The sequence below is a fragment of the Aspergillus chevalieri genome, chromosome 6 (genome assembly GCF_016861735.1).
Source record: "Aspergillus chevalieri M1 DNA, chromosome 6, nearly complete sequence".
Lineage (NCBI taxonomy): Eukaryota > Fungi > Ascomycota > Eurotiomycetes > Eurotiales > Aspergillaceae > Aspergillus > Aspergillus chevalieri.
In genome coordinates, this window is record NC_057367.1 from 45,221 (window position 1) to 64,273 (window position 19,053).

General features: G+C 51.4%; 10 protein-coding genes across 10 annotated transcripts; 2 read left to right on the plus strand and 8 right to left on the minus strand.

The window, feature by feature from the left end:
- Positions 1 to 309: 309 nt before the first annotated feature.
- On the minus strand, positions 310 to 1,169 carry ACHE_60021A (uncharacterized protein; the record flags this gene model as incomplete). The annotated part of the gene is made up of 2 exons (XM_043281149.1): positions 310 to 812; positions 893 to 1,169. The coding sequence occupies 2 exons, from the start codon at positions 1,167 to 1,169 to the stop codon at positions 310 to 312; spliced, it is 780 nt and encodes a 259-aa protein (XP_043138657.1).
- A 1,020-nt stretch (positions 1,170 to 2,189) lies between these two features.
- ACHE_60022A (uncharacterized protein) lies at positions 2,190 to 2,564 on the minus strand (the record flags this gene model as incomplete). The annotated part of the gene is made up of 2 exons (XM_043281150.1): positions 2,190 to 2,369; positions 2,445 to 2,564. 2 exons carry the CDS (start codon positions 2,562 to 2,564, stop codon positions 2,190 to 2,192), a joined length of 300 nt encoding a protein of 99 aa, XP_043138658.1.
- Positions 2,565 to 3,073: 509 nt separating this feature from the next.
- On the plus strand, positions 3,074 to 3,964 carry ACHE_60023S (SDR family NAD(P)-dependent oxidoreductase; the record flags this gene model as incomplete). Its single annotated transcript, XM_043281151.1, has 1 exon — positions 3,074 to 3,964. The coding sequence occupies one exon, from the start codon at positions 3,074 to 3,076 to the stop codon at positions 3,962 to 3,964; it is 891 nt and encodes a 296-aa protein (XP_043138659.1).
- A 759-nt stretch (positions 3,965 to 4,723) lies between these two features.
- On the plus strand, positions 4,724 to 5,092 carry ACHE_60024S (uncharacterized protein; the record flags this gene model as incomplete). The annotated part of the gene is made up of 1 exon (XM_043281152.1): positions 4,724 to 5,092. The coding sequence occupies one exon, from the start codon at positions 4,724 to 4,726 to the stop codon at positions 5,090 to 5,092; it is 369 nt and encodes a 122-aa protein (XP_043138660.1).
- Positions 5,093 to 5,235: 143 nt separating this feature from the next.
- On the minus strand, positions 5,236 to 5,487 carry ACHE_60025A (uncharacterized protein; the record flags this gene model as incomplete). Its single annotated transcript, XM_043281154.1, has 1 exon — positions 5,236 to 5,487. The coding sequence occupies one exon, from the start codon at positions 5,485 to 5,487 to the stop codon at positions 5,236 to 5,238; it is 252 nt and encodes an 83-aa protein (XP_043138661.1).
- A 1,169-nt stretch (positions 5,488 to 6,656) lies between these two features.
- On the minus strand, positions 6,657 to 8,201 carry ACHE_60026A (Ras-GEF domain-containing protein; the record flags this gene model as incomplete). The annotated part of the gene is made up of 3 exons (XM_043281155.1): positions 6,657 to 6,994; positions 7,047 to 7,263; positions 7,311 to 8,201. 3 exons carry the CDS (start codon positions 8,199 to 8,201, stop codon positions 6,657 to 6,659), a joined length of 1,446 nt encoding a protein of 481 aa, XP_043138662.1.
- Positions 8,202 to 8,617: 416 nt separating this feature from the next.
- On the minus strand, positions 8,618 to 8,984 carry ACHE_60027A (uncharacterized protein; the record flags this gene model as incomplete). The annotated part of the gene is made up of 2 exons (XM_043281156.1): positions 8,618 to 8,904; positions 8,960 to 8,984. The coding sequence occupies 2 exons, from the start codon at positions 8,982 to 8,984 to the stop codon at positions 8,618 to 8,620; spliced, it is 312 nt and encodes a 103-aa protein (XP_043138663.1).
- A 435-nt stretch (positions 8,985 to 9,419) lies between these two features.
- Positions 9,420 to 11,353, minus strand: SIT2_4 (siderochrome iron transporter 2; the record flags this gene model as incomplete). Its single annotated transcript, XM_043281157.1, has 3 exons — positions 9,420 to 10,357; positions 10,407 to 11,020; positions 11,067 to 11,353. The coding sequence occupies 3 exons, from the start codon at positions 11,351 to 11,353 to the stop codon at positions 9,420 to 9,422; spliced, it is 1,839 nt and encodes a 612-aa protein (XP_043138664.1).
- Positions 11,354 to 13,916: 2,563 nt separating this feature from the next.
- Positions 13,917 to 16,164, minus strand: ACHE_60029A (Zn(II)2Cys6 transcription factor; the record flags this gene model as incomplete). Its single annotated transcript, XM_043281158.1, has 5 exons — positions 13,917 to 14,412; positions 14,462 to 15,055; positions 15,106 to 15,500; positions 15,549 to 15,754; positions 15,810 to 16,164. 5 exons carry the CDS (start codon positions 16,162 to 16,164, stop codon positions 13,917 to 13,919), a joined length of 2,046 nt encoding a protein of 681 aa, XP_043138665.1.
- A 1,170-nt stretch (positions 16,165 to 17,334) lies between these two features.
- On the minus strand, positions 17,335 to 19,026 carry ACHE_60030A (putative nonsense-mediated mRNA decay protein Upf3; the record flags this gene model as incomplete). Its single annotated transcript, XM_043281159.1, has 2 exons — positions 17,335 to 18,727; positions 18,791 to 19,026. The coding sequence occupies 2 exons, from the start codon at positions 19,024 to 19,026 to the stop codon at positions 17,335 to 17,337; spliced, it is 1,629 nt and encodes a 542-aa protein (XP_043138666.1).
- Between the last annotated feature and the right edge of the window lie 27 nt (positions 19,027 to 19,053).

A 19,053-nucleotide genomic window follows, 5' to 3' on the forward strand; every position in this document is an offset into this window, starting at 1 on the left:
GTGCACTATAACTATACCAAGATTGCAAAAAACAATAACATTCCATTATCGTACATTGAAAATGCCCACGAGCCACACAATGGCAGATTTCAGTACACAGATTAGAATCTAAGTGCTTGGTCAGTTTGACTGTAAATACAGCTTGATGCAGTCAGTCTCACGAGTCCAACTTCCGAAGCCACCATTCCCTCCGTTTGTGTTTAAAAGTTCCGATGACTGTCCGACCTTCATTGTGAATTCTCGCAAAACACGCATAGCATTGGTGTTAATAGACGAGATTGATATGGAGAACGGATCGACTCGAGCATATCACCATCGTGCTTCCAACTCCTGTGGTCTTGCTCGCTTTGCCGCTTCTAACTCTTGTAGTGGTGTTGCTGGTGCAGGTGCTAGCACTGGCGCTACTGCTGCCGCTGCCATCCCCTGAGGCATCACGGTCTGCCCGCCAGCTCCGGGCTGTTGTACGGGAAGGGGGGCTGCCGCAGCAGTGGAATTCAACAGCGCGTATCTCTTCCTCCGTTCAAAAAGAGCCCATCCCAATGCTGTGAGGAACAGCACGCCAAGTGGCACGCCCACGCCAGCTCCGATGGCGACGTCTCGATTGTTGTTGTTGCCGGAATCCTTGGTGGTCAGGTTCGAGAGATATGCGCGCCCTGGGATGACCGTACCGCTTGCGAGTTTGAAAGGATCTCGATCATTGTCACAGACGGCAGCGCTTCCATTTGACACAATCGCGTTGCAGCAGTACGTGCTGTCGTCTCCGTTGGCGTGAAATGGTATAATTGCGCATCCAGCGTTTTGGTTATCCGATGCTGCATTATTGTCACAAGCACCATGGTTAGTCAATTTCTTCCACTAACTTTAATTATAACCAATGCTGGATAGGACTCACTGCTGATGCATACTTGCGGACAGCCAGCGCCCCAGTTTCGATCCGTACAGGCCGCCCGCGAAAACCCGTATGGTTGGCTACTCCCGGCCTCTATGCAGAGACCGTTAGCCATACAGATATGGTCGCTGGCACAACATGCGGTTTGTTCCTCGTCCGAACACGGCATATGACCCAAGGCCTTGTTTCCTCCGGGATAATAGCAGGTCCGATAATCGTCAGCACCCAGAACAGCTGAAGAAGAGAAGAGGAAGAACAACACCAGCGACACCGACAACATTGTGAAGAGTGATTCACAAAAGAAACAGAAACGACGAACGACACAAGTCACAGGTGAGAAATTTGACCTGGACGTGAGGCGCATTCCGCTAATTCGTATTTACCCCGTCTATTCCGTACTCCGTATCGGCGCCGGAAAATCGTGATAAACACGATGTTGCACAGGCCAAGAATGATCAGCGTTTGTCATGATTGGGCGTCACGATTTTTAGCGCCAAAACTGCAGATTTTGAATCCGTTCATTCGCCGCGGATCCATCCGAGTAAGCAGAAGTGGCCCCTGATTCATGCCACATTAGGAAGGTTGACGGGATAACGTGCTTCGGCTGGGACAGGGTCTCATGGGAAAAGTATCAGTCGATTGGGATGATTATGGATGATCAGGCACTTTTTCAGAAAGTCTCCGTTTCTTAGGCATGCAATTGAGATCCTTCGGAGATTCTCGGTGTTCTGTCTATGCAGAGACTCTGGCCGTTGCCCGTGGGTTGACTGCAAGTCTCCGGAGTATTAATTTAAATTGTTCTGTCCACCTGAAATTTTCGCCAACATTCCCTTCATGCCGGGACGCATTCCAATGCAGGATATTGTCGCAGTTCAACCCGGTTACTGTACACACTCCGTGCCCATATGCTGATTCAAGAATTTGGCGGGAAAATTTTCGGAGCATCCGGTTCACCATGACCGAAGATAGAGATTGTACTTGCAGTGATCGAAGCATGTTTCTCAACAATTCCCCCAATACCTCATTTCAAGACCTATACCCAACAGTGCAATGGACCGCGTTGTTTTTCTGCACTAGTATTCGGCCGTCATTGCTGTAACCATGAGCCTTCCGATGCGAGTCATCAATGGCGACAAATGGTTCGTAGGGCTTAGTGAAACCAAAATAGGAAGGTCTCATTACAATCGTCAATTTGACGTCATCTATACAGGTCGTTATTGTACATTACTTCAATTTCAATTCAAAACAACAATTATAACTACAATATTACAGATAGCGTAACTCGTCAGGAAAAGTCCAATCAACTGGTGTAACCCATCACATCCTTCAGTTTGTCCCAGCCCGGCAGCGTCTCTGGATGCCCAGGCTTATGGGCCATGAAACTGCGATCCTCGCTGGGGTTTTTAGTTGCCTCAAACCCCTCATCACTCTCTCTCGCGGCGCCCTTCGTGTTGGACAATGTGGTGAATTGGCCGGTGGTCTATTGGCGAATTAGCAAGGTTCGTAACCCGCCACACCGCTACGGTAACCAGGCCTCGTAAGGGGGAATGCGTACAGGACCGCTGCCTTTAGGATAACCAGAATCACCCAGACCAGAGCCACTGCCGGTGTTGGTGGCTGGTGTTTCTTGGGTGCCAACACCACCACGAGGAGCGCTGTTTCGGGCAGGAGCCATGGTGTATGTGTTTCGATATTGATGCAAATGATAGATTCAGGCAATGGCTTGTAAAAATAGTGCTAAGATGGGACTTGGGATATCTTATGAATAGTCAGAGGATATTTATATGGGTTGGCTATGTAGACGTGGAACCGGATTCATGTGGCGAATATCTGGTTGAGGACCATGGATAATTAGTATCACTATTATGTATGGCTACAAGAGACGCAAATACGAATAAACAGAAGAGAACATTATATAAAACATTAGCTCAATTTCCAATTCCGGACATGATTCTATATTTGGCTCGCTATACCCCAATGTCAACCATAATACGTCATACTGATGAACGGATATCCTGCGCATCCTGGTTGACAAGAAGCTCAAAACAAGTATACAGTTTCACAGACAGTTTACTGCAATTGCACGTCACGAGTACATGTAGAAACGTATATAGCTGGCTTCGTGGTTTACATCGTCCGCTAGATTCAACTAAATATTTCTCATCGGTAACGAGATACATCAGAATGTCTGCCGAACAGAACAATCAGCGATTCCAGCTCGAAAATGTCTTCAATGTCAAGGGCCGAATCGCCCTCGTAACTGGCGGCGGCTCTGGAATCGGCCTAATGGCCACCCAGGCCCTGGCCGTCAACGGTGCCAAAGTCTACATCACCGGCCGGACAGGCGAGAAGCTCGACCGCGTGACTGAATTGTACGGCAAGAACATTCCGGGACAAATCATTCCCCTTACCTCCGACGTCACTTCCAAGGATTCGATCGCGCAACTGGTGAAAGAGATCGAGTCCAAGGAAAAAGCGCTGCACATTTTGATCAACAACGCCGGCATTTCCTCCAATCCCGGCAACACCGATGCCGAGGATCCCAAACAGCTCCAGCAAGAACTCTTCCAAGATTCGATCAGCACCTTCGCTGAATGGGAGAGCGTCTACCGGACCAACGTCACCCAGGCCTTCTTCACCACTGCTGCCTTCTTGCCTTTGTTGCAGAAGGGCACAGACCTTGACCACGGCTGGTCTAGCACCGTCATCAACATCACCTCCATCTCCGGTATTGTCAAGACCTCGCAGCACCACTTTGCCTACAACGCCAGCAAGGCTGCCGCCATTCATTTGAGCACGATGCTGGCGCACGAGATCGCTTCGTCTGGCTTGAAGATCCGGGTGAACAACATCGCACCGGGCGTGTTCCCGTCCGAGATGACGGCGAAGAGCAGCGATGAAAACCAGAAGAGCGCTCTTCCGAAAGAGAAGTACGAACAGAAGGTGCCGGCCAATCGTCCCGGGAAGGATGAGGATATGGCGGGTGCAGTCTTGTTTGTTGCTGCGAACCAGTATTTAAATGGGCAGACGGTGGTGGTCGATGGTGGATATGTTTTGGCTGCGGGAACTGTTTAAGATCATCTTATGTAAATTAGTTAATGGCCGATATTAATGCACAAGCTGGACTTGACTCGCTATATCTGTCAGACATCTGTATATCCCATTTAACGATCGCACAGTTGAGGCTCGGGGCACATGGGCAAATCATAGGCAACATGCCGTATTCTCTCTCCATCGATGGAGATACAGGCCCATGCTGACTACCCCCAAAAAATCTGCGCGGATGGACTTCAGACTCAGTATCGAGTCCTTACAGAGCACATCGTACTAGTCAAGGATAGATACGGTCATTTAGGTTCCAAAGCGTATTAATTCGACCACATATCTTGGATTCCAGCATGTTCGACCAGCCATTCTTAAACTAATATACCCTGCATCTGCCACAGTGGAAGCAGATCAACGCGGTCTATCCAATGGGATTGGTCGGATATAGTGCCCGGATGGGAATAATACCATCATTATCCGCCTTGAGCGGCGAACAATGTCCCACAATGGGAAGCATCCGTGGATTCTTCGCTGGTGAGATCGTCATTAGAGTCAGAATCGAATGCTCAAACACGAATGATTCGTGCATTGCATCAAGGGGCTTGTCGTTTGACTGCCTTGGCATGCATCGCGGTCAAAATTCTTAATACATCATGATGAGATGCCCTTGAATACCAGTCGTGAATCTGGTAAAATGTCGTGTGGCGCGAGTTTGCCTCTGGACGTAAAACTATATTTCTGCTGAATGCAAACGTACCTGAGAACATAGCAATCTCATCTACCTTCATAATGACGAGCTTACGAGATATCCAGCCTTTGACCTCCTCAAACAATATCCCAACTCTCCGTTCCACCCCGTCACTCGAGCGTTCATCGTCATATGATAGTCCAGTCGACAATTCCCCGAGTGAAATCAACAATCAACGCGAACCCGATTACCAGGTCAAAGCCACATTGACCGAACTCCTCAATGATGCGCGGGTTAAGTCGAGCACAAATGGCAGCAGGCGAGTGCAGAATGCCTTGATGGAGACCGAGCAGGAGCTACGGCAGCAAAGGCGGCAGTCAACTCATAGCCGACGAGGAAGCAAGGATGATTCAAGGCAGGGTAATTTAATTGTATTGGGACAGGAATGTGAGAATCCTTTTAAATCCTAGCATGATATATTGCATTGTATTCACTAGTTCCACGTGCTATTCAATCTCAACATAGTATGTGTAAAAGCTTCCGGTTGTTGGTATAATACAAAATCGTCAGTTATGATATGAACAAAATATAGTACATCATAAATTTTCCTCCATTAAAGCCCGCCTTTCTCCTTATCGGCCGCCTCGATAATATCACTGTCATACCGCGGATCCAGCTTGTTCAGCACCTTGCTCGAATGCGGCTGCTGCGGTGCGCGTGCAGTGGCATTGGCCCCGGGGCCTGGGAATGAACCTTCATTAGGGCCCTTATCGGTGGTCTCGTGTGCGCTTCTGGGGTTGATATCGACGTTCTTAGCGTCGGTGGGTAGGCGCTGCGTGAGGTTGGTTGGGTTGCTTTCGGACATGTTGATTTGCGTGGAGGCAACAGATTGATAAATAGACTGGACCGGAATTGATTGAGGAAAATTCAATGGCTGTAGGGCGGTACTTGTATGATAAGAGGCCATGCGTCATGGCGATGTCAAGCAGGTTCGGTCATGGTGATATCACAATGCAATGAGCCCTAACCAGATGCTATTCAAGATCGATATTCACGCTCATATTCCGATTATAGTGCCTGCTTTGTATGTGAACTATGATATGCATTTCACTGCATCCGGAATGAATCGTTTGGCCGGAATAGTCGTAGTTAAATTCACATCCTCTCTCGCTGAATCTGCCTGTTCACTTGAATTTCGAGATTAGAATTCGCTAGCCTTTCCAAATATTTTGTAATCCTGTTCTCTCGGGGCACCAAGAACCATAACTACTATTTCAGTCAGTGCAGATGGTGATTATCAAGAAGGTGCATACCGATTCTCGGCCATTTGACGGCAGTATGAATGAAGGCTTTATGGGCTCTAACCGATGTTATGCCGACTTTCGTTTGGTGTCTAACCGCATTTTCATCTCCTAAAGCCCGTGTCAGACCTTTGGCCTCCGTACTACAACCTAAATCCAAGCTGCGTTTCGGCAAGGATAGAGTTATCACAAGCGACAACGACCGACGATCTTAATCTCAGCTATATCAGCTTCTCTCAAATACCTCGGCTTTTTAATTATATTAAATAAGGTCGGCGATTATCGCGGTAACAGACTCTGAGCTTTCGAATGCCACCCAACTCCTGATAGCTTAAAGAGTAGTCATTGTTTACTGTGGCTATGAGATGGATCACCCTTGGCTGAGACCACAAGAACCCCCACGGTCCATTGCATCATCGTAGATCAGTCTGGAGGCGGGGCGATAGTCATCCCACGAGGTAAAACGGTGATCTAACAACCTAGATGCAGCTACGAGTCCATCGTGAATTTGTCTTTTTAAGACGTGCCGGCGATCCTCTGTTGATGGACTATGGGGCGAATCAGAAGATTATACTGGCTTGATATCAGTCTCGTGTATTGACTATCCGTATTTCACTCTCAAACAAATCAGTCTAATAGTATAAATCCCGAAATCTGTATTACCATAGATTACCAGCGTACATCGTCAATTTAACCGGGTATCACCAATCATAATCATACTGCGTCAATATCATCAACGTATCGCCATACTCGCAATCACCACCGAGCTCATATGGCTGCCCGTGGCCGCGTATGGCACATGTCCCGAGAAGCCTTCTTCGCCCATCCGCCGTGGCTCGAGTGCAATACTGCGTTCGTACAAGTCACCGAACTCTTCTGTGCTCTGTAGGCCGTTTACGATGTAGTCTTGTAGTTCGGGGACCGATTGGAAGACATATGGCGTGCTTTGGAATTGCTGGATGTCCTGAAGGACTTCGCCAACTTTCAATCGTTTGCTGAAGTTAATCATGCCGTTGGGGGCATGGTTTGCGATGCCATCTTCAATGAAGACAAGATCGGTCAAGTAGATTCCTAGTCTCATTAGCCGTGCGCCAGGTGATTGATTACATGGAAAGGAACTTACCAAGAAATGGAACGCACGGGGGATGTGTGCAGCGCAAATTCTCGCGATATTTGCCAAAGTTCTTCGTACTAGACATGAGCTCTCGCATTTCCTCCAGCGTATTCATCACCTTCGGACTGAGCTGCGGCCAGGTCATGTAGAGTCGGTAGATAGGGGTCGTTCCGAGGCCCGATATAATGGACATCATCGTAGCATAATTGTTAAGGGAGCGGCATTTCTATAGGAGTCAGCGGCAATCATAACTATCAGGGTGGGTACACGCACATCGGCAATAGTGATAAATTGCTTGATGAGCATAACTCGCTTTTTGATCTCCGTTTGCGCCAGAATAGTTGCACCCACCCAATTTGACAACTGATTGGAATGCAGAATCATAGCGTTCACATTGGTCCCCTTGTCATTTGGACCCTTTCTCTGCCAAGACTTGTTCAGACACTCGAGCGGTTTGATGCGCGCATAATGCTGGTACTCAAGGATGGTCAACTGCCGAGCGAACTCCATGGCGTCGATATCCAAGATCTTGATCTTGCGCAGGTTCTTGGGTATAATGGGCGGCGGCGCACTGGCAATCGGTGGCGGCACGAGATGTTTCGTACTTTTGTCCTGTAAGCGCTGCTCCATGACCACCAGCAGCTGCTGAGCTCCGGGAATCTCGGTAATTGCAGGGGAGGTCTGGACGAGATGATGCGCCTGGCGAGCAAATGTAAGGGAATCCTCGCCCGGCAGTTCAAGCCAGAAGCGACCAAACCAGTTCTTGAGGATATTCACCACCCGGAACCGGATCATCTTCTGCTTCTGCTGAATCCACGTCTCTGTCTCAGACTCGGACAAGCCCTCTGGCGGGAGGGTGTAGAATCGCACGAGGAGCTTCTCGAAGAGCTCGGAAGCAGTCACGAAGGACGGATAGGTCATGAGAAAAGTATCGTTGAATACGGCATCGAGCTTGTCATGTCGGGTCAGGTGTTCGACCAGGCCGGTCAACGTGCCCTGCCTGACCGTACAGATCGCGGGATCGTAGACGACTTCATTGGCATGGTCCAACTGAAGGTACCAGGGCGTGTCGGTATTGATTGAGCCCTTCCTCGCATGTTCGGAGGGCAGATCTTGCCCGGAATGTCTTTTTGTTTCCATTGTGACCGTGATCGTGGAACTCATTGTAGTTGTTTGAGAAGGAAATGCTGCTGAAACCTCGCGGCAGCTATCACCAACCAGACTTGAGGAACTTCTTCATTGTTGCTTGTAATGGGAGAAATGGATAGAGAGTATGGTAGCAGCAAAAGAAGAAAAAGAATGGCCGGAAAACAGAAAAGTAGAGCTCGACTGGTCACTCCCCCGCTTTCCCAATGCAGGCTAGCGTTCCGACATCGCTTTATCAATCTTATCTGGGTGGACCCCTACGTGTCCCGGGTCCACTTGGGCCTTGCCCTTGCCGAATCGGGAACCCTCGTCCACTTGCCTCTTTGCAGTAGACGAGTAGCCTGCCCAAAGGAGGAATCACTGCAGCTACGGAGGTACACAAGAGGGCATGGAACAGAGCACATGGCAGTCTCTTCCGGTGGACCGGGCAAGTCCTATCCCAGTCTGTCCTGCATTGCTGCGCATGAGTCACGAACCATTCCCGCTTGCGGGCCAATAAATGCATTGTTCACAACCCAGAATCCCAATTCCCAAGCCCTGGCGGGCCCGCTTGACGTCGTGGTCCTCGCCGCTGGGCTCCGAGCTTGGTCCAGACTGCCGGCTGGTACTAATGTTCTCACGCCCGTGCCGGCGGAAATGCGCACACCCGATGAACGGAGCAGCACATGGTCCTGGGGATTGGACCCGTACTTCGGGTCACAGGGCAGCTGAGTGGCATGTTCTGGAGAGCTCGCTTAGAGCGCCGTTTTCTGGTGTAGTGCTTGCATGGTACTGACTGTTCAATTCCGACTTGTCGGCCATTGTTACTCCTAGTGGCCCAATTCCGAGATGGGGATGCCTGTCAGCTGCGCTTAACGTGGTTAGCTGTCCGATGGCCAAGAAATGCCAAAGATTTCGGGGAATGATTGGTTCATAGTCTAGTTTGACTTTTGGGCGAGAAAAGAAAAATTCGCGCTGAGGGATTTCCGATAGCTTCAATAGCGCACAATGCACGATGCACAAATACGAATTTCCAGTGTAGATCACACTCGACACGTAAGGCTACTGCAGAATATGATGGAAAGGGAACGAATGAACTGATTTAGAGGGAGAATAAAGCGAAATACCATCGAAAATAGAGAAAAACAGAAGAAATTTATTATAGCTAAATATGAATATCAGATATCCACCATAACAAAAGGGTATCACTCGTGACTCGTACTATGTACTGTACTAATAACAAAAACGAAAGAAAACCTACATAACCTGTCCCTTGTTTTGCTGCTGCTTATCAACCCGGTAGTCCCTCCACACGGCAACCGCCGGAATCCCCAGCGACATCACAGCGACAGCCGTAATGCAGCCGTACTTCATGTACTCGCCCCAGGCGTGGTCAATGGCAGTCCGTTGCATTGTTCCGACCTCGTACTGCTTCTGCTTGACATAGCCCCCGCTGTAAATTGCCTGATATTGCGACTTGGTGTCGGCCGGGAGCGCCTGGTGCAACGCCTCGGGGAAGACATTCGAGTAGATTGAAGCGGAAACAGCCGATCCGATAGCACCACCAAGACTGGAGAACAGGCCAACCAGCGAAAGCATCATGGGCACACCCTCACGGTCGGCTGCGGCCATCACCGCCATGTCCTGGCCGATGACCAGCGTTCCGCCAGCAAAAGCAATGAAGATCTGACACATAACCATGTACCCGAGGCCTTGGCCGGGCTCGCGGAAGTGGATCATAAGACCCGATCCAAGGAGGATGAGCGGCAGTCCGAATCCCAGACAACTGTACTTGAACTGCTTGGTGACATAGACGACGATACCGAAGATGGCGGACCACAGACACGAACCGACGTTATAGATTTGACCAATGTAACCAGCCACACTGACCGGGACGTCGTAGACGACCATGCAGAAATTATAGAAGTAGAGGTCCCAGCAGTAGTAGCTGAAGAAGAGAATAGCCGACAGGGAGCAGGCACCCAGAACCGTTCGCTCCTTGAACAGACTGTACTGAATGAAATGCGTCCGGGCACAGTATTTCTCCCACAACGCAAACACGAAGAATAGGCAGAATCCGATTACGATTGGGGCGATGAACGAAGCGCTCTTGTATTCGGTACGACCGTAGGATTGGAGGCTGAAGGGCAGGAGGAGGAGGATGAAGGCGGCCATGATGATCAACGCACCGATTACTAGAGTAGTTGGCAAGTGTTAAAATCACAGGAACAGGACTTGACTTACAATCGAACTCGTTGACATAGTGCACCACCGATTCCCACCTGGTGCGGCCATTCGGCTCCCGGACGAACAAGCACATCTTCTCTGCCTTGCGCTGGTAGAACTTGAACACGGCAGCTAAGGGTATGAACACGAATGGCGTGATGATCGCAAAGACCCCATATGCCCATCGCCACGAGCAGTGATTCAGGAAGGACTGTGCTGCGATTGGGCCAGTGAACGCGGTGACAATGAACGGAGTACTGGCGAAACCGAATGCAAAGGCACGGTTGCGCAGACCGGAAGTATCCGCGACAAAGACGTCGAGAACCAGGTAGATTGCGTCGTATCCGACCCAGTAGAGCACGTAGCCTGCTGCATAGGAGTTGGCGTTGTTGCAGGTGGCGAGGATAATCAATCCGATCATGTACACGCCGACGAAGAACAGGAAGCCTTCCGTGCGGCCCCAGATGTTCAGCAGACGAGCGATGGGGAGCTTGAGGACGCCTCCGACAACGCTGGCGAGAATATTGGCCGTGCTCACCTGGGGAGCGGCTTCGAAGTTGGCGTAGGCGTTTTGGATGACGTTGGTGCTAATCGAGGACTGCAATGCGAGGATGAAAAAGGAAACCCAGATTCTGTGCTGTTAGCCTAGCTTTCCTTGAGGTAAATTGGTAGACTCACAAAGCGAATGTCCCATAAGCCGACTTCTTGCTCCAGGCCAATGCAGCGGCTTCAGCCTTTTGCACACCAATGTACGCTCCTTGGGTGGTTCGATACGAGTTTCGCTGCGGCGGCTTTTCGGGCACGGTTTCGACGCTGGCCTGCTGCTCCATCTGGTGGCCATCTTTGCCATCACTGCTACTGGTCGATGTGTTTGCCTCGCTCTTGAGCCCATGCAAATCCGATCCGACGATATCCTGTACCACGCGAATGTCGTTCCGGCCTCTGGTGAGATTGATAACGCCCATGTTGGCAGAAGCGGTTGCGGAGTGGAAGACGTATGTAGGTGCTCAGACAGTATGCTTGCAATCGGATTTGAGACAGCAAGAGATGAATTACAGCACACGAGGGGACCCATGTGCTAAATACAGACCGAACACATCCACGGGGTGTTTCAGCTTTGACTGCTGCAGAGTGGGCGGACATCAGACTAGTACCCATCCTAATCTTATTTCGTCGAGGTACACTCCTCCGGCGAGTCGAATTGAGGCCTTCTAGTGGCCGGGCGAAATGAAATGCACGTACCTGCACAATGGAAAAGCAACGACAGGGAAGTCTGTCCATTTTTCGCTACAAGGCGCGCTTGGCGAGAACCAATCAGATAAAAAAGAGGGTTCGGATCAGATAACATCTCAGTGGGGATGACTCCAGCAGCATTTGTGGTGGCTTGGTTAAATTTCCTCTTATTGGTTACTTAGGGTTAGTCTGCCCCACGCCGAGTTGAATCCCACGCGAGCCTTCCGTGCGAGTCCGTCCAGAAATATCCAATCTCGGAGGATGCTAATAGTATAGTACTACGGAGTATACAGTATTGTCAATTATTGACAGTGGGACTGCTCGTAGACTGACAGGCGTGTTCGTGGCTACGAAATACATACGCGGATTACTGGCATTAGAGACACCCCGACTCAGTGACATATGGCCGATCACCGATATCGCTCCGTCTCTGGCTGTGGCAGGCTGTCAACGGATCAGATAACTTAAATGCTTTGCCGCTTGTCATTTCCCGTGTGGTGCGGGAAGAATGGGTACAACTACGCAATGCTATCCGTATCGAGTACGGCGCATATTGCGCATAGCCATAATGGCTGGATCTACAAGGCTGGCATGTGAAGCTTTGGATCAGCTGGAAATCTCTCTTAGCAATTCTTGTCCTGATTAGTGTGGCAATCCATGTTGGTTACTGTCAATATGAAACACCCCCTTCCCCAGTATGTACTCATGCTTGGCCCGTGAATCGATCGCACTTGCATGTCAGATCCTGTTCGAATCAGAGCTTTTTCTCATTACCAGATCAATCAGATGGAGACATCATACCAGAACTCTGCTACCGAGTAATACTCTGTCCCTTACTCCGACTTGTGTTGACAGCCGTTGACACATCGCATAATGTCGGTGTATCCGTGTATATAAATCAGCCAGCCCACTATATAGCCCTCCGTACTCGTCGCGTACTGCCAGACCTTCATTTTGCCTTCTCAATGGCCACCCATCATCGCGACCATATCCTCCCTCGCCAATGACTGCACAGTTCCGCCGATCGTCAACACAAGCCTGCGGACCCTCTCCTACGCATACCGTCCCATCCACAATGCACATCATCCGTATGTGCTCCGGACACGGCGACGTATAGAATACGCCGCCAAAAAAATCCATTTCCGCCACGTTGCACTCCGTACCGACATCATGATGTGCGGTAGACACATCCGACCCGCTGTCAAGGAAATGGCCGGTGCACCGGATCCCGTATGGCTTGATTCCGCTGGCAGTTTCGCTTCAAGTTCGGAATAGCCGATGATGGGGGCAGTCGCTTGACAGGTCGATCCGTCCGAGGTCGCATTCGGTTGAGGAGACGGAGGGGCGGAACTACATCGGTTTAGAGGAATATCCGAGAGAGAATATGGGCCAGCGGGTGACGCTCGGCCGCATCTATTCGAGTCCTATGACGCCGAGAGAGTGAGACATAGGATCAATTGAACAATGTCTACAGCATCGGCTTAGAGGGATATATCCATGCCATACTTGGATAATTCTCACCACTCACCAGCATTCCGAAATGCTCATCTACACTAGCATGAACGCAAATCAACTCATCAATACTAGTATAGCTAAATTTTATAATATCTTACATAGTTCACCATCAACATCAAGCACACACAAGCAGGGGCCGGCGTCAAAGGCAACCCTGCAGTTATCCGAGCAGCAGTCCCGATCTTTTTAGCAAGGGAGCCCACTTGCCGTGTACTTGCCCTTGCCCGCACATCACTTCTCCCCGTAGAGGCCGCACCGGTAAGAGATACAATCGCTGTCGGACTCGCACTTGGCCCGATAATGTCCTGGTCCCGGCTTGAAGGTACATATCTTTTCGTTCGATCGGTTTCACGCGAACACACAAGCAAAAGCATTGCTCTTGTTACACTTCGAGTCTTGCATTAGGTACCGTATTCGCCGGTAATCCGAGCGCACTGGCATTCGATACACCGGTTGCAGTGTCGACCGATAGGAAGCTGCCTGGGGTAGCAGGCCTCTTCGGCTGGGTGGGACATTTATTGAATTGTACCCGAACTAGCGGGCCGCTATCACCAGCTAATGCGAACTATCAGCGCAGTGGGGGTTCTTCAACCAGCCCAAATATGTGGAAGAAACTGAAGGGCAGTCATGGTGTTGGCCATGCCCGGAAAAGGTGGGTTGTTCACACCGCTATCATCAACATCATGGGTTATACATTATAGTACAGACGTATGTAGAGGGCACGCTACTGACATGGGACACAGGAAATGGTGCGCCAGGTGGGAAGATAACCTTGCAGTATCAGAGCGTATTCCCCTCATTCGTCCTGTCCTGCAGCTGAAACGGTTCTGCAATGTACGGAAAACTATCCCACAGCGGCAACTCCATTCCCTCCCAGCCTGAAAACGCATCGTCGATATCGGCCGGCATCGTCAAGACCCGATCGCCCTGTTCGTCTGACTGGGCGGCAGTGCTCTGCGATGCCAACGGAGAGACTGCGGACGACTCCGTGCTCTCGTGGGTTCCTGGGGAGCGGCGTCTGTGTAGGCTGAAAAGCTTGCTGACGTATCGACTTCGACTATGTCGACTCTGTGAGGCTAGACGCTGGCGTTGCTCAGTTATCGCAGTCGATAGAAACGTGAGGATCTCGAGGTAATGCGCTGCCTGCGCGGATTGTTGCGAGAGCATGCGGAGGATGTCGAGAGCTCCATTGAACGCGGAGTCTAATGCAGAGTCTAGTTCCTTCTGCGAGAACATGGAGAACCCGACGACCAGTGCCGCGGCGAAAATGAAAGCCCTGCATAATTAGCTCAGGGCATGCACAGAGTATCGGGCGATCTACTCACTTGAGGATGCACATGTTGTTCAAGAGTAAGTGCGACTGGTGTATTTCCAAACACGTCTGGATCATGTAGACGGCCGAATCCACACAAGCCACGGAGAGCTTAGAATGCGCTGGATCCTCCTCCGGTCTCACCTGCTCAGACGCTGACAAGTCCTGGTGCACTCGTGCCAGTCGAACACCCAGAACAGACACCAGAAACGGCCGCGTAACGACAATAACCGCGAAGTGGTAAAAGCATGCAACATGTAAGCTGCCTATGATCTGCTTCTGGGCAGCGGCACGGTCCTGCTCGTCGCCTGGGGGCGCTAGTATTGACTCCGGCAGCTGGTCGCTCCATCGAGTCAACTTGGCTAACAGCGATTCCGCTACGTCTGCAGATGCGGCCCTTTCGCTATATAGTTGTCTCGTGATTTCATCCAAGATCAGCGACATGCGGTAAGAGGCAACGAGACTTGCGCCAGTCCGATTGCTAGGCAGGTCGAGATTGGCTGGATATTCCCCATACTCGAGCTGCACAGTGGCCGTTGCTGGCGGTCGTCCGAGGATGGAACTGACCAGGAGGTCGAGAACACAAAGGCTCATCCACACCCGCGCTCTACAGATATTAGATACAGGCGATCCCTACTGGGTCGAAACGGGGCTTACCTCTGTTGCTGCTCATTCGCGGTCATTGAGCCGGACAAACCGGTTTGATGCAGACCCAGAGCCACAGCTGCTCGGGCCGCCACGCCCAGATACATGAATGCAGCATTTCTACGACAAGCTCCGAGCATGTAAAACGACATGCAAAGGAACAACCGCACTAGCTCGAGACTAGGTGTCTCCAACATGCTCGAGAACGCTCTACGCTGCCCTCGCGCGAAAAAGAACCGTTCTGCTTGGACGGTGGTCGGATCGCCTTTGCATGATTGCGCACCAATGGCGATCATGACGTCCCTGAAGGCCTGACGGGTATTCTCCCGCTCTTTGTCCACCTCCAGAGATTCCATCAACGACTGCAGGGTCTCCGATTCGGAGATGACGTGGAGGAAGCCACTTGTCTAGGTCTGTCAGGGTCCACTGTTTTAGGTGCATAGGGCAAAGCTTACGGCTGTAAGATAGGCGCGGATAAAGACTTCTTTGTGGGCCAAGTCGAGACGATCATCGACGGCTGGTGGAATATGATGCAGAGACTCCGTCTCGAGCATATCCTCACTCTTGACATTATGCGAAAACTGGGAGGGTCCAATATGCTGAGTAACGGTATCGCGGAGCAGCTGCAGGAATGACAACGACGCAGCTTTGCCCACGTAAACTTTCTCAAATATCAGCCGGCGATCACACATTCATTCGACGAGCATCCTCCATACCTCGCTCTCCCTGACGGTTCCACAGCATCCGGGGATGGGTTCTATGCTGAGCACCCGCTGACGGTGGATCGAGTCCGTGCGACTGGGAGCTCTGGATGGAGGCAGGGGACTGAGCCCCGATGTCCGGATTGGCCGTACTCGGCCCCGTTGTCGTCACGGTCGTGGGATATGGTTGGTATCGAATCTGGGGAGCGGACGCATCTCGCGGGCACGGCACGCAAGTGTCAGCCTGTCCGCGATGGACGCAATTCGGGCAGGGAAAAGTCCCTGAACATCGTCTCTTGGAGGTCCGGCAGGCGAGGCAGGCCGCGTAGGCGCGGAGACGATTAGCGGGCGAGACCCTTGGACGTGGCATGACAGCGGTGAGGAGGTCAATCGACGCGTGTTGTTGTGATCATTCGCATCTTATCCATCTTATCTCGGTTGAAACAATAGTGTGCTGTAGGATTGCCGTGTCGATCGAGTTCGGGGCATGTCTGTGCTGGCATCCCACGCTGCATGTGAGGTTAGCGCGATCCTTTTAGCGTTTGCCGTACGAAGGGGCGACTGTGGAGAGTGCTAGTTTAAGACTCGGTCAGCAAAGCCTCTGAAGGATCAAGTAGGCTAGCAGAGCTCACTTGGCTTATGACCTGCCGTACTGTAAGACAACGCGTCGACTTTGAGCGTCTCGGCTTGTCAATCGGCGGGGAAAATTACTCCGCGTCGGAGTATCTTATCGGATATGCTTAGATCCGTTCGGAGCATTAATGTCACGTGCCAAACGGAGAAATGATTCCGAGCAGGTTCTCCGGCAGAATGTGCATCTCCGCACAGAGTTTTCTGCCGTGGGTCGTGCAGAGTTTTTCACCGCCATGGCTCTGACTGGCCCGCTAAGCGAGTCAAACACGACAAACACGGCAACGCTCGCTTGTGGTTAGCGCGGCGCTAACCGCTGGCAGGACATATAAAAAGGGCTCTCCCCTCGACCCTTGAGAAAATCAAGCGACTCTACGTGAGTGATCCCTCCCCCTATATTGGCTTCCAACAATGATCACTAACAATGAAACAGTTCAAAGAATCACTTTAGAGTAGACGTCCCACCTCTGAGCTCTTCTAAAGAGCCACAGAATCTCCACCCTTGCTGATGACTGCTATGTCCTCGATGCCCTAAAGTGAAGCCGTGTACTCCCGCCTCGACCATGCATTACGCCGGCTTTGACACGACGGGTAGTATTACCTGTTTGGGTCGGGCTATTGTGGTTTTGTGTTGGTCCAGGGAGTGGTGATGATCTTTACCTTGTCTCGATGTCTTGACTTCGGTCGGTCGGTCTTGGTGGGCGTCGAGGAGGTCTGAAAGGTTTTGATTCTGTATATAGTTGAATACATCGTTTTCTTTTGATATCCGTTTTGTAAATCTCGTATCTTTCGGGCGTCGTAAATCCACCCGTAGAATCGTTTCTTGGAAATTCTAATAGTCATGTGATCTCGGCTTGGTATCTTCGCGCCATTCCTGAAAAACTCGTCGATACCTACGAATCATGTCATTCTACGCCCTCTCCTTCTCTGGCTTATTTCCTCCCCTGTTCCGTCCTCGTCCTCCCCGACCTCGAGATGATCCCCCACCACCGCTTCCTTCAGGCTTCCCCCCACGCGCACTGCTGTTATTATTCCCATTGCCGCTGTTAGCGGCCGCTTGCTCTCCTCCAGCTGCTCCTCCACGACCTTTGCGCGACTTGTCGCCTCCAGGGTTCGTCTTCCGCTCCAACACCACGACCTGACTCTGCGCCACGGTCACCGGACTAGCGGCAATAGCCTTTTGCAATCCGCTGGGTTCCGCAAAGTCCACATATCCGAATCCTTTCTTCTTGTCAATCTCGACCGACACGACTTGGCCAAATGGTGAAAACGCGGTTTCCAAGAGCAGCTCGGTAACTCCCTGAGACGGGTTGGCGTGCTTGAGGAACGCTTGCGTAGCGGTGGCGCTGGGACTGGCGGCTGGCTGCTTTCCTTTCGACGGTTTGGGCGGTTTCGAAGCTGCAAGAGCACTGGGTGGAGGCGTGGGCTGGGGTTGAGGGGTGGACGGTTCGCTAGGCTGAGGTGTAGTCTCGCTGGCTTTACCCTTGGGCTGCTTGGGGGGTTTCGCCGTTTCCTTCTTGCTGGGCTCTGTCGGGGCGTTGGGGACGTTTTCCTTCTTCGCATCAGCCTCAGAACCACCCTTTCCACCCTTCCGATGTCCGCCGGACGAAGACAGTCCCAAGTCTCGCTGGAGAATCTTGGCTGCTGCTGCTGCGTTCCCACGTTCTCTCTTCCGCTCCGAAGCTGGGGCCGTAGGTGTCTCTTTGCCAGTTGGTGTTGCCCTCCCAGACTGTTTGGCTGCAACATTGGCGGCTTTGTTGGCCGCCTTGACAGCTTCCTTGGTTGCCTTGTCGGATTTCGACTTCTTCTCCATTTTCTCCGTAACTGGCGCAGTCTCACGATCCGGACGTTGTAAAAGTTTCTTCGCCTGCACCTTCTCCAGTTTGGCCTCTTTCTCGGACTTTCTGGACGACTTGGCAGCAGTCTGCTCCTTGGCCTTGTTCGCCTTCTTGTCCTTGATGTACTGCACCAACGGCGTCGTAGTCATTGTCTCCTTCTTCTCCTCCGGCTCGACCGACTCCGCAGACGGTTTCGTAATGGGCTGCGTTAGACTTTCGAGGAACGCGAAGAAGTCCGGATCCTGGTCGATAGTCCCTTGACGGGCATCCTTTCGCACACGGTTGCCGGGTATTTTGGCATATGGCGCAAATTCCACCGACGGAGGACCCAAGAGAACCGGATCGTTGGCTGTGTTCTGGGCATCTAGGAACGAACTCTGGCGAACCTTGTCGGCAAGAGGCGCGATGTGATCACTCGAAATGACGTGGATGTAGGCGCGCGACGGTCGAGAGGGTTTCGCAGGACTGCCCTATTAGTTAGTCCCCGTATAATTTTACGTAGTTGTATAAGAACCTGCAAAGACTCACTCCTTGGACACCTTGCCAGGTCTGTACTGAAACCAGTCGACCTTTCCAGCGCCAGCCATCCACGCCTCTCCCACTGCATGTCTGAACTCTTCCTCCGTCAGGCCCGGGGGCAGTCGTCTGATTAGCAGTTTCAGGCGGGGAGCAGGAGGCTTGGGGGCCTTTTTCGCGGGCGCGTTCTTCTGGGTGGCTGCGGCGGGGATTGGGAGGACCCCTCCGGTCGATTTTATTTGCGTCATGCTGCAGTGCAAAGAATAGTCGTAGAG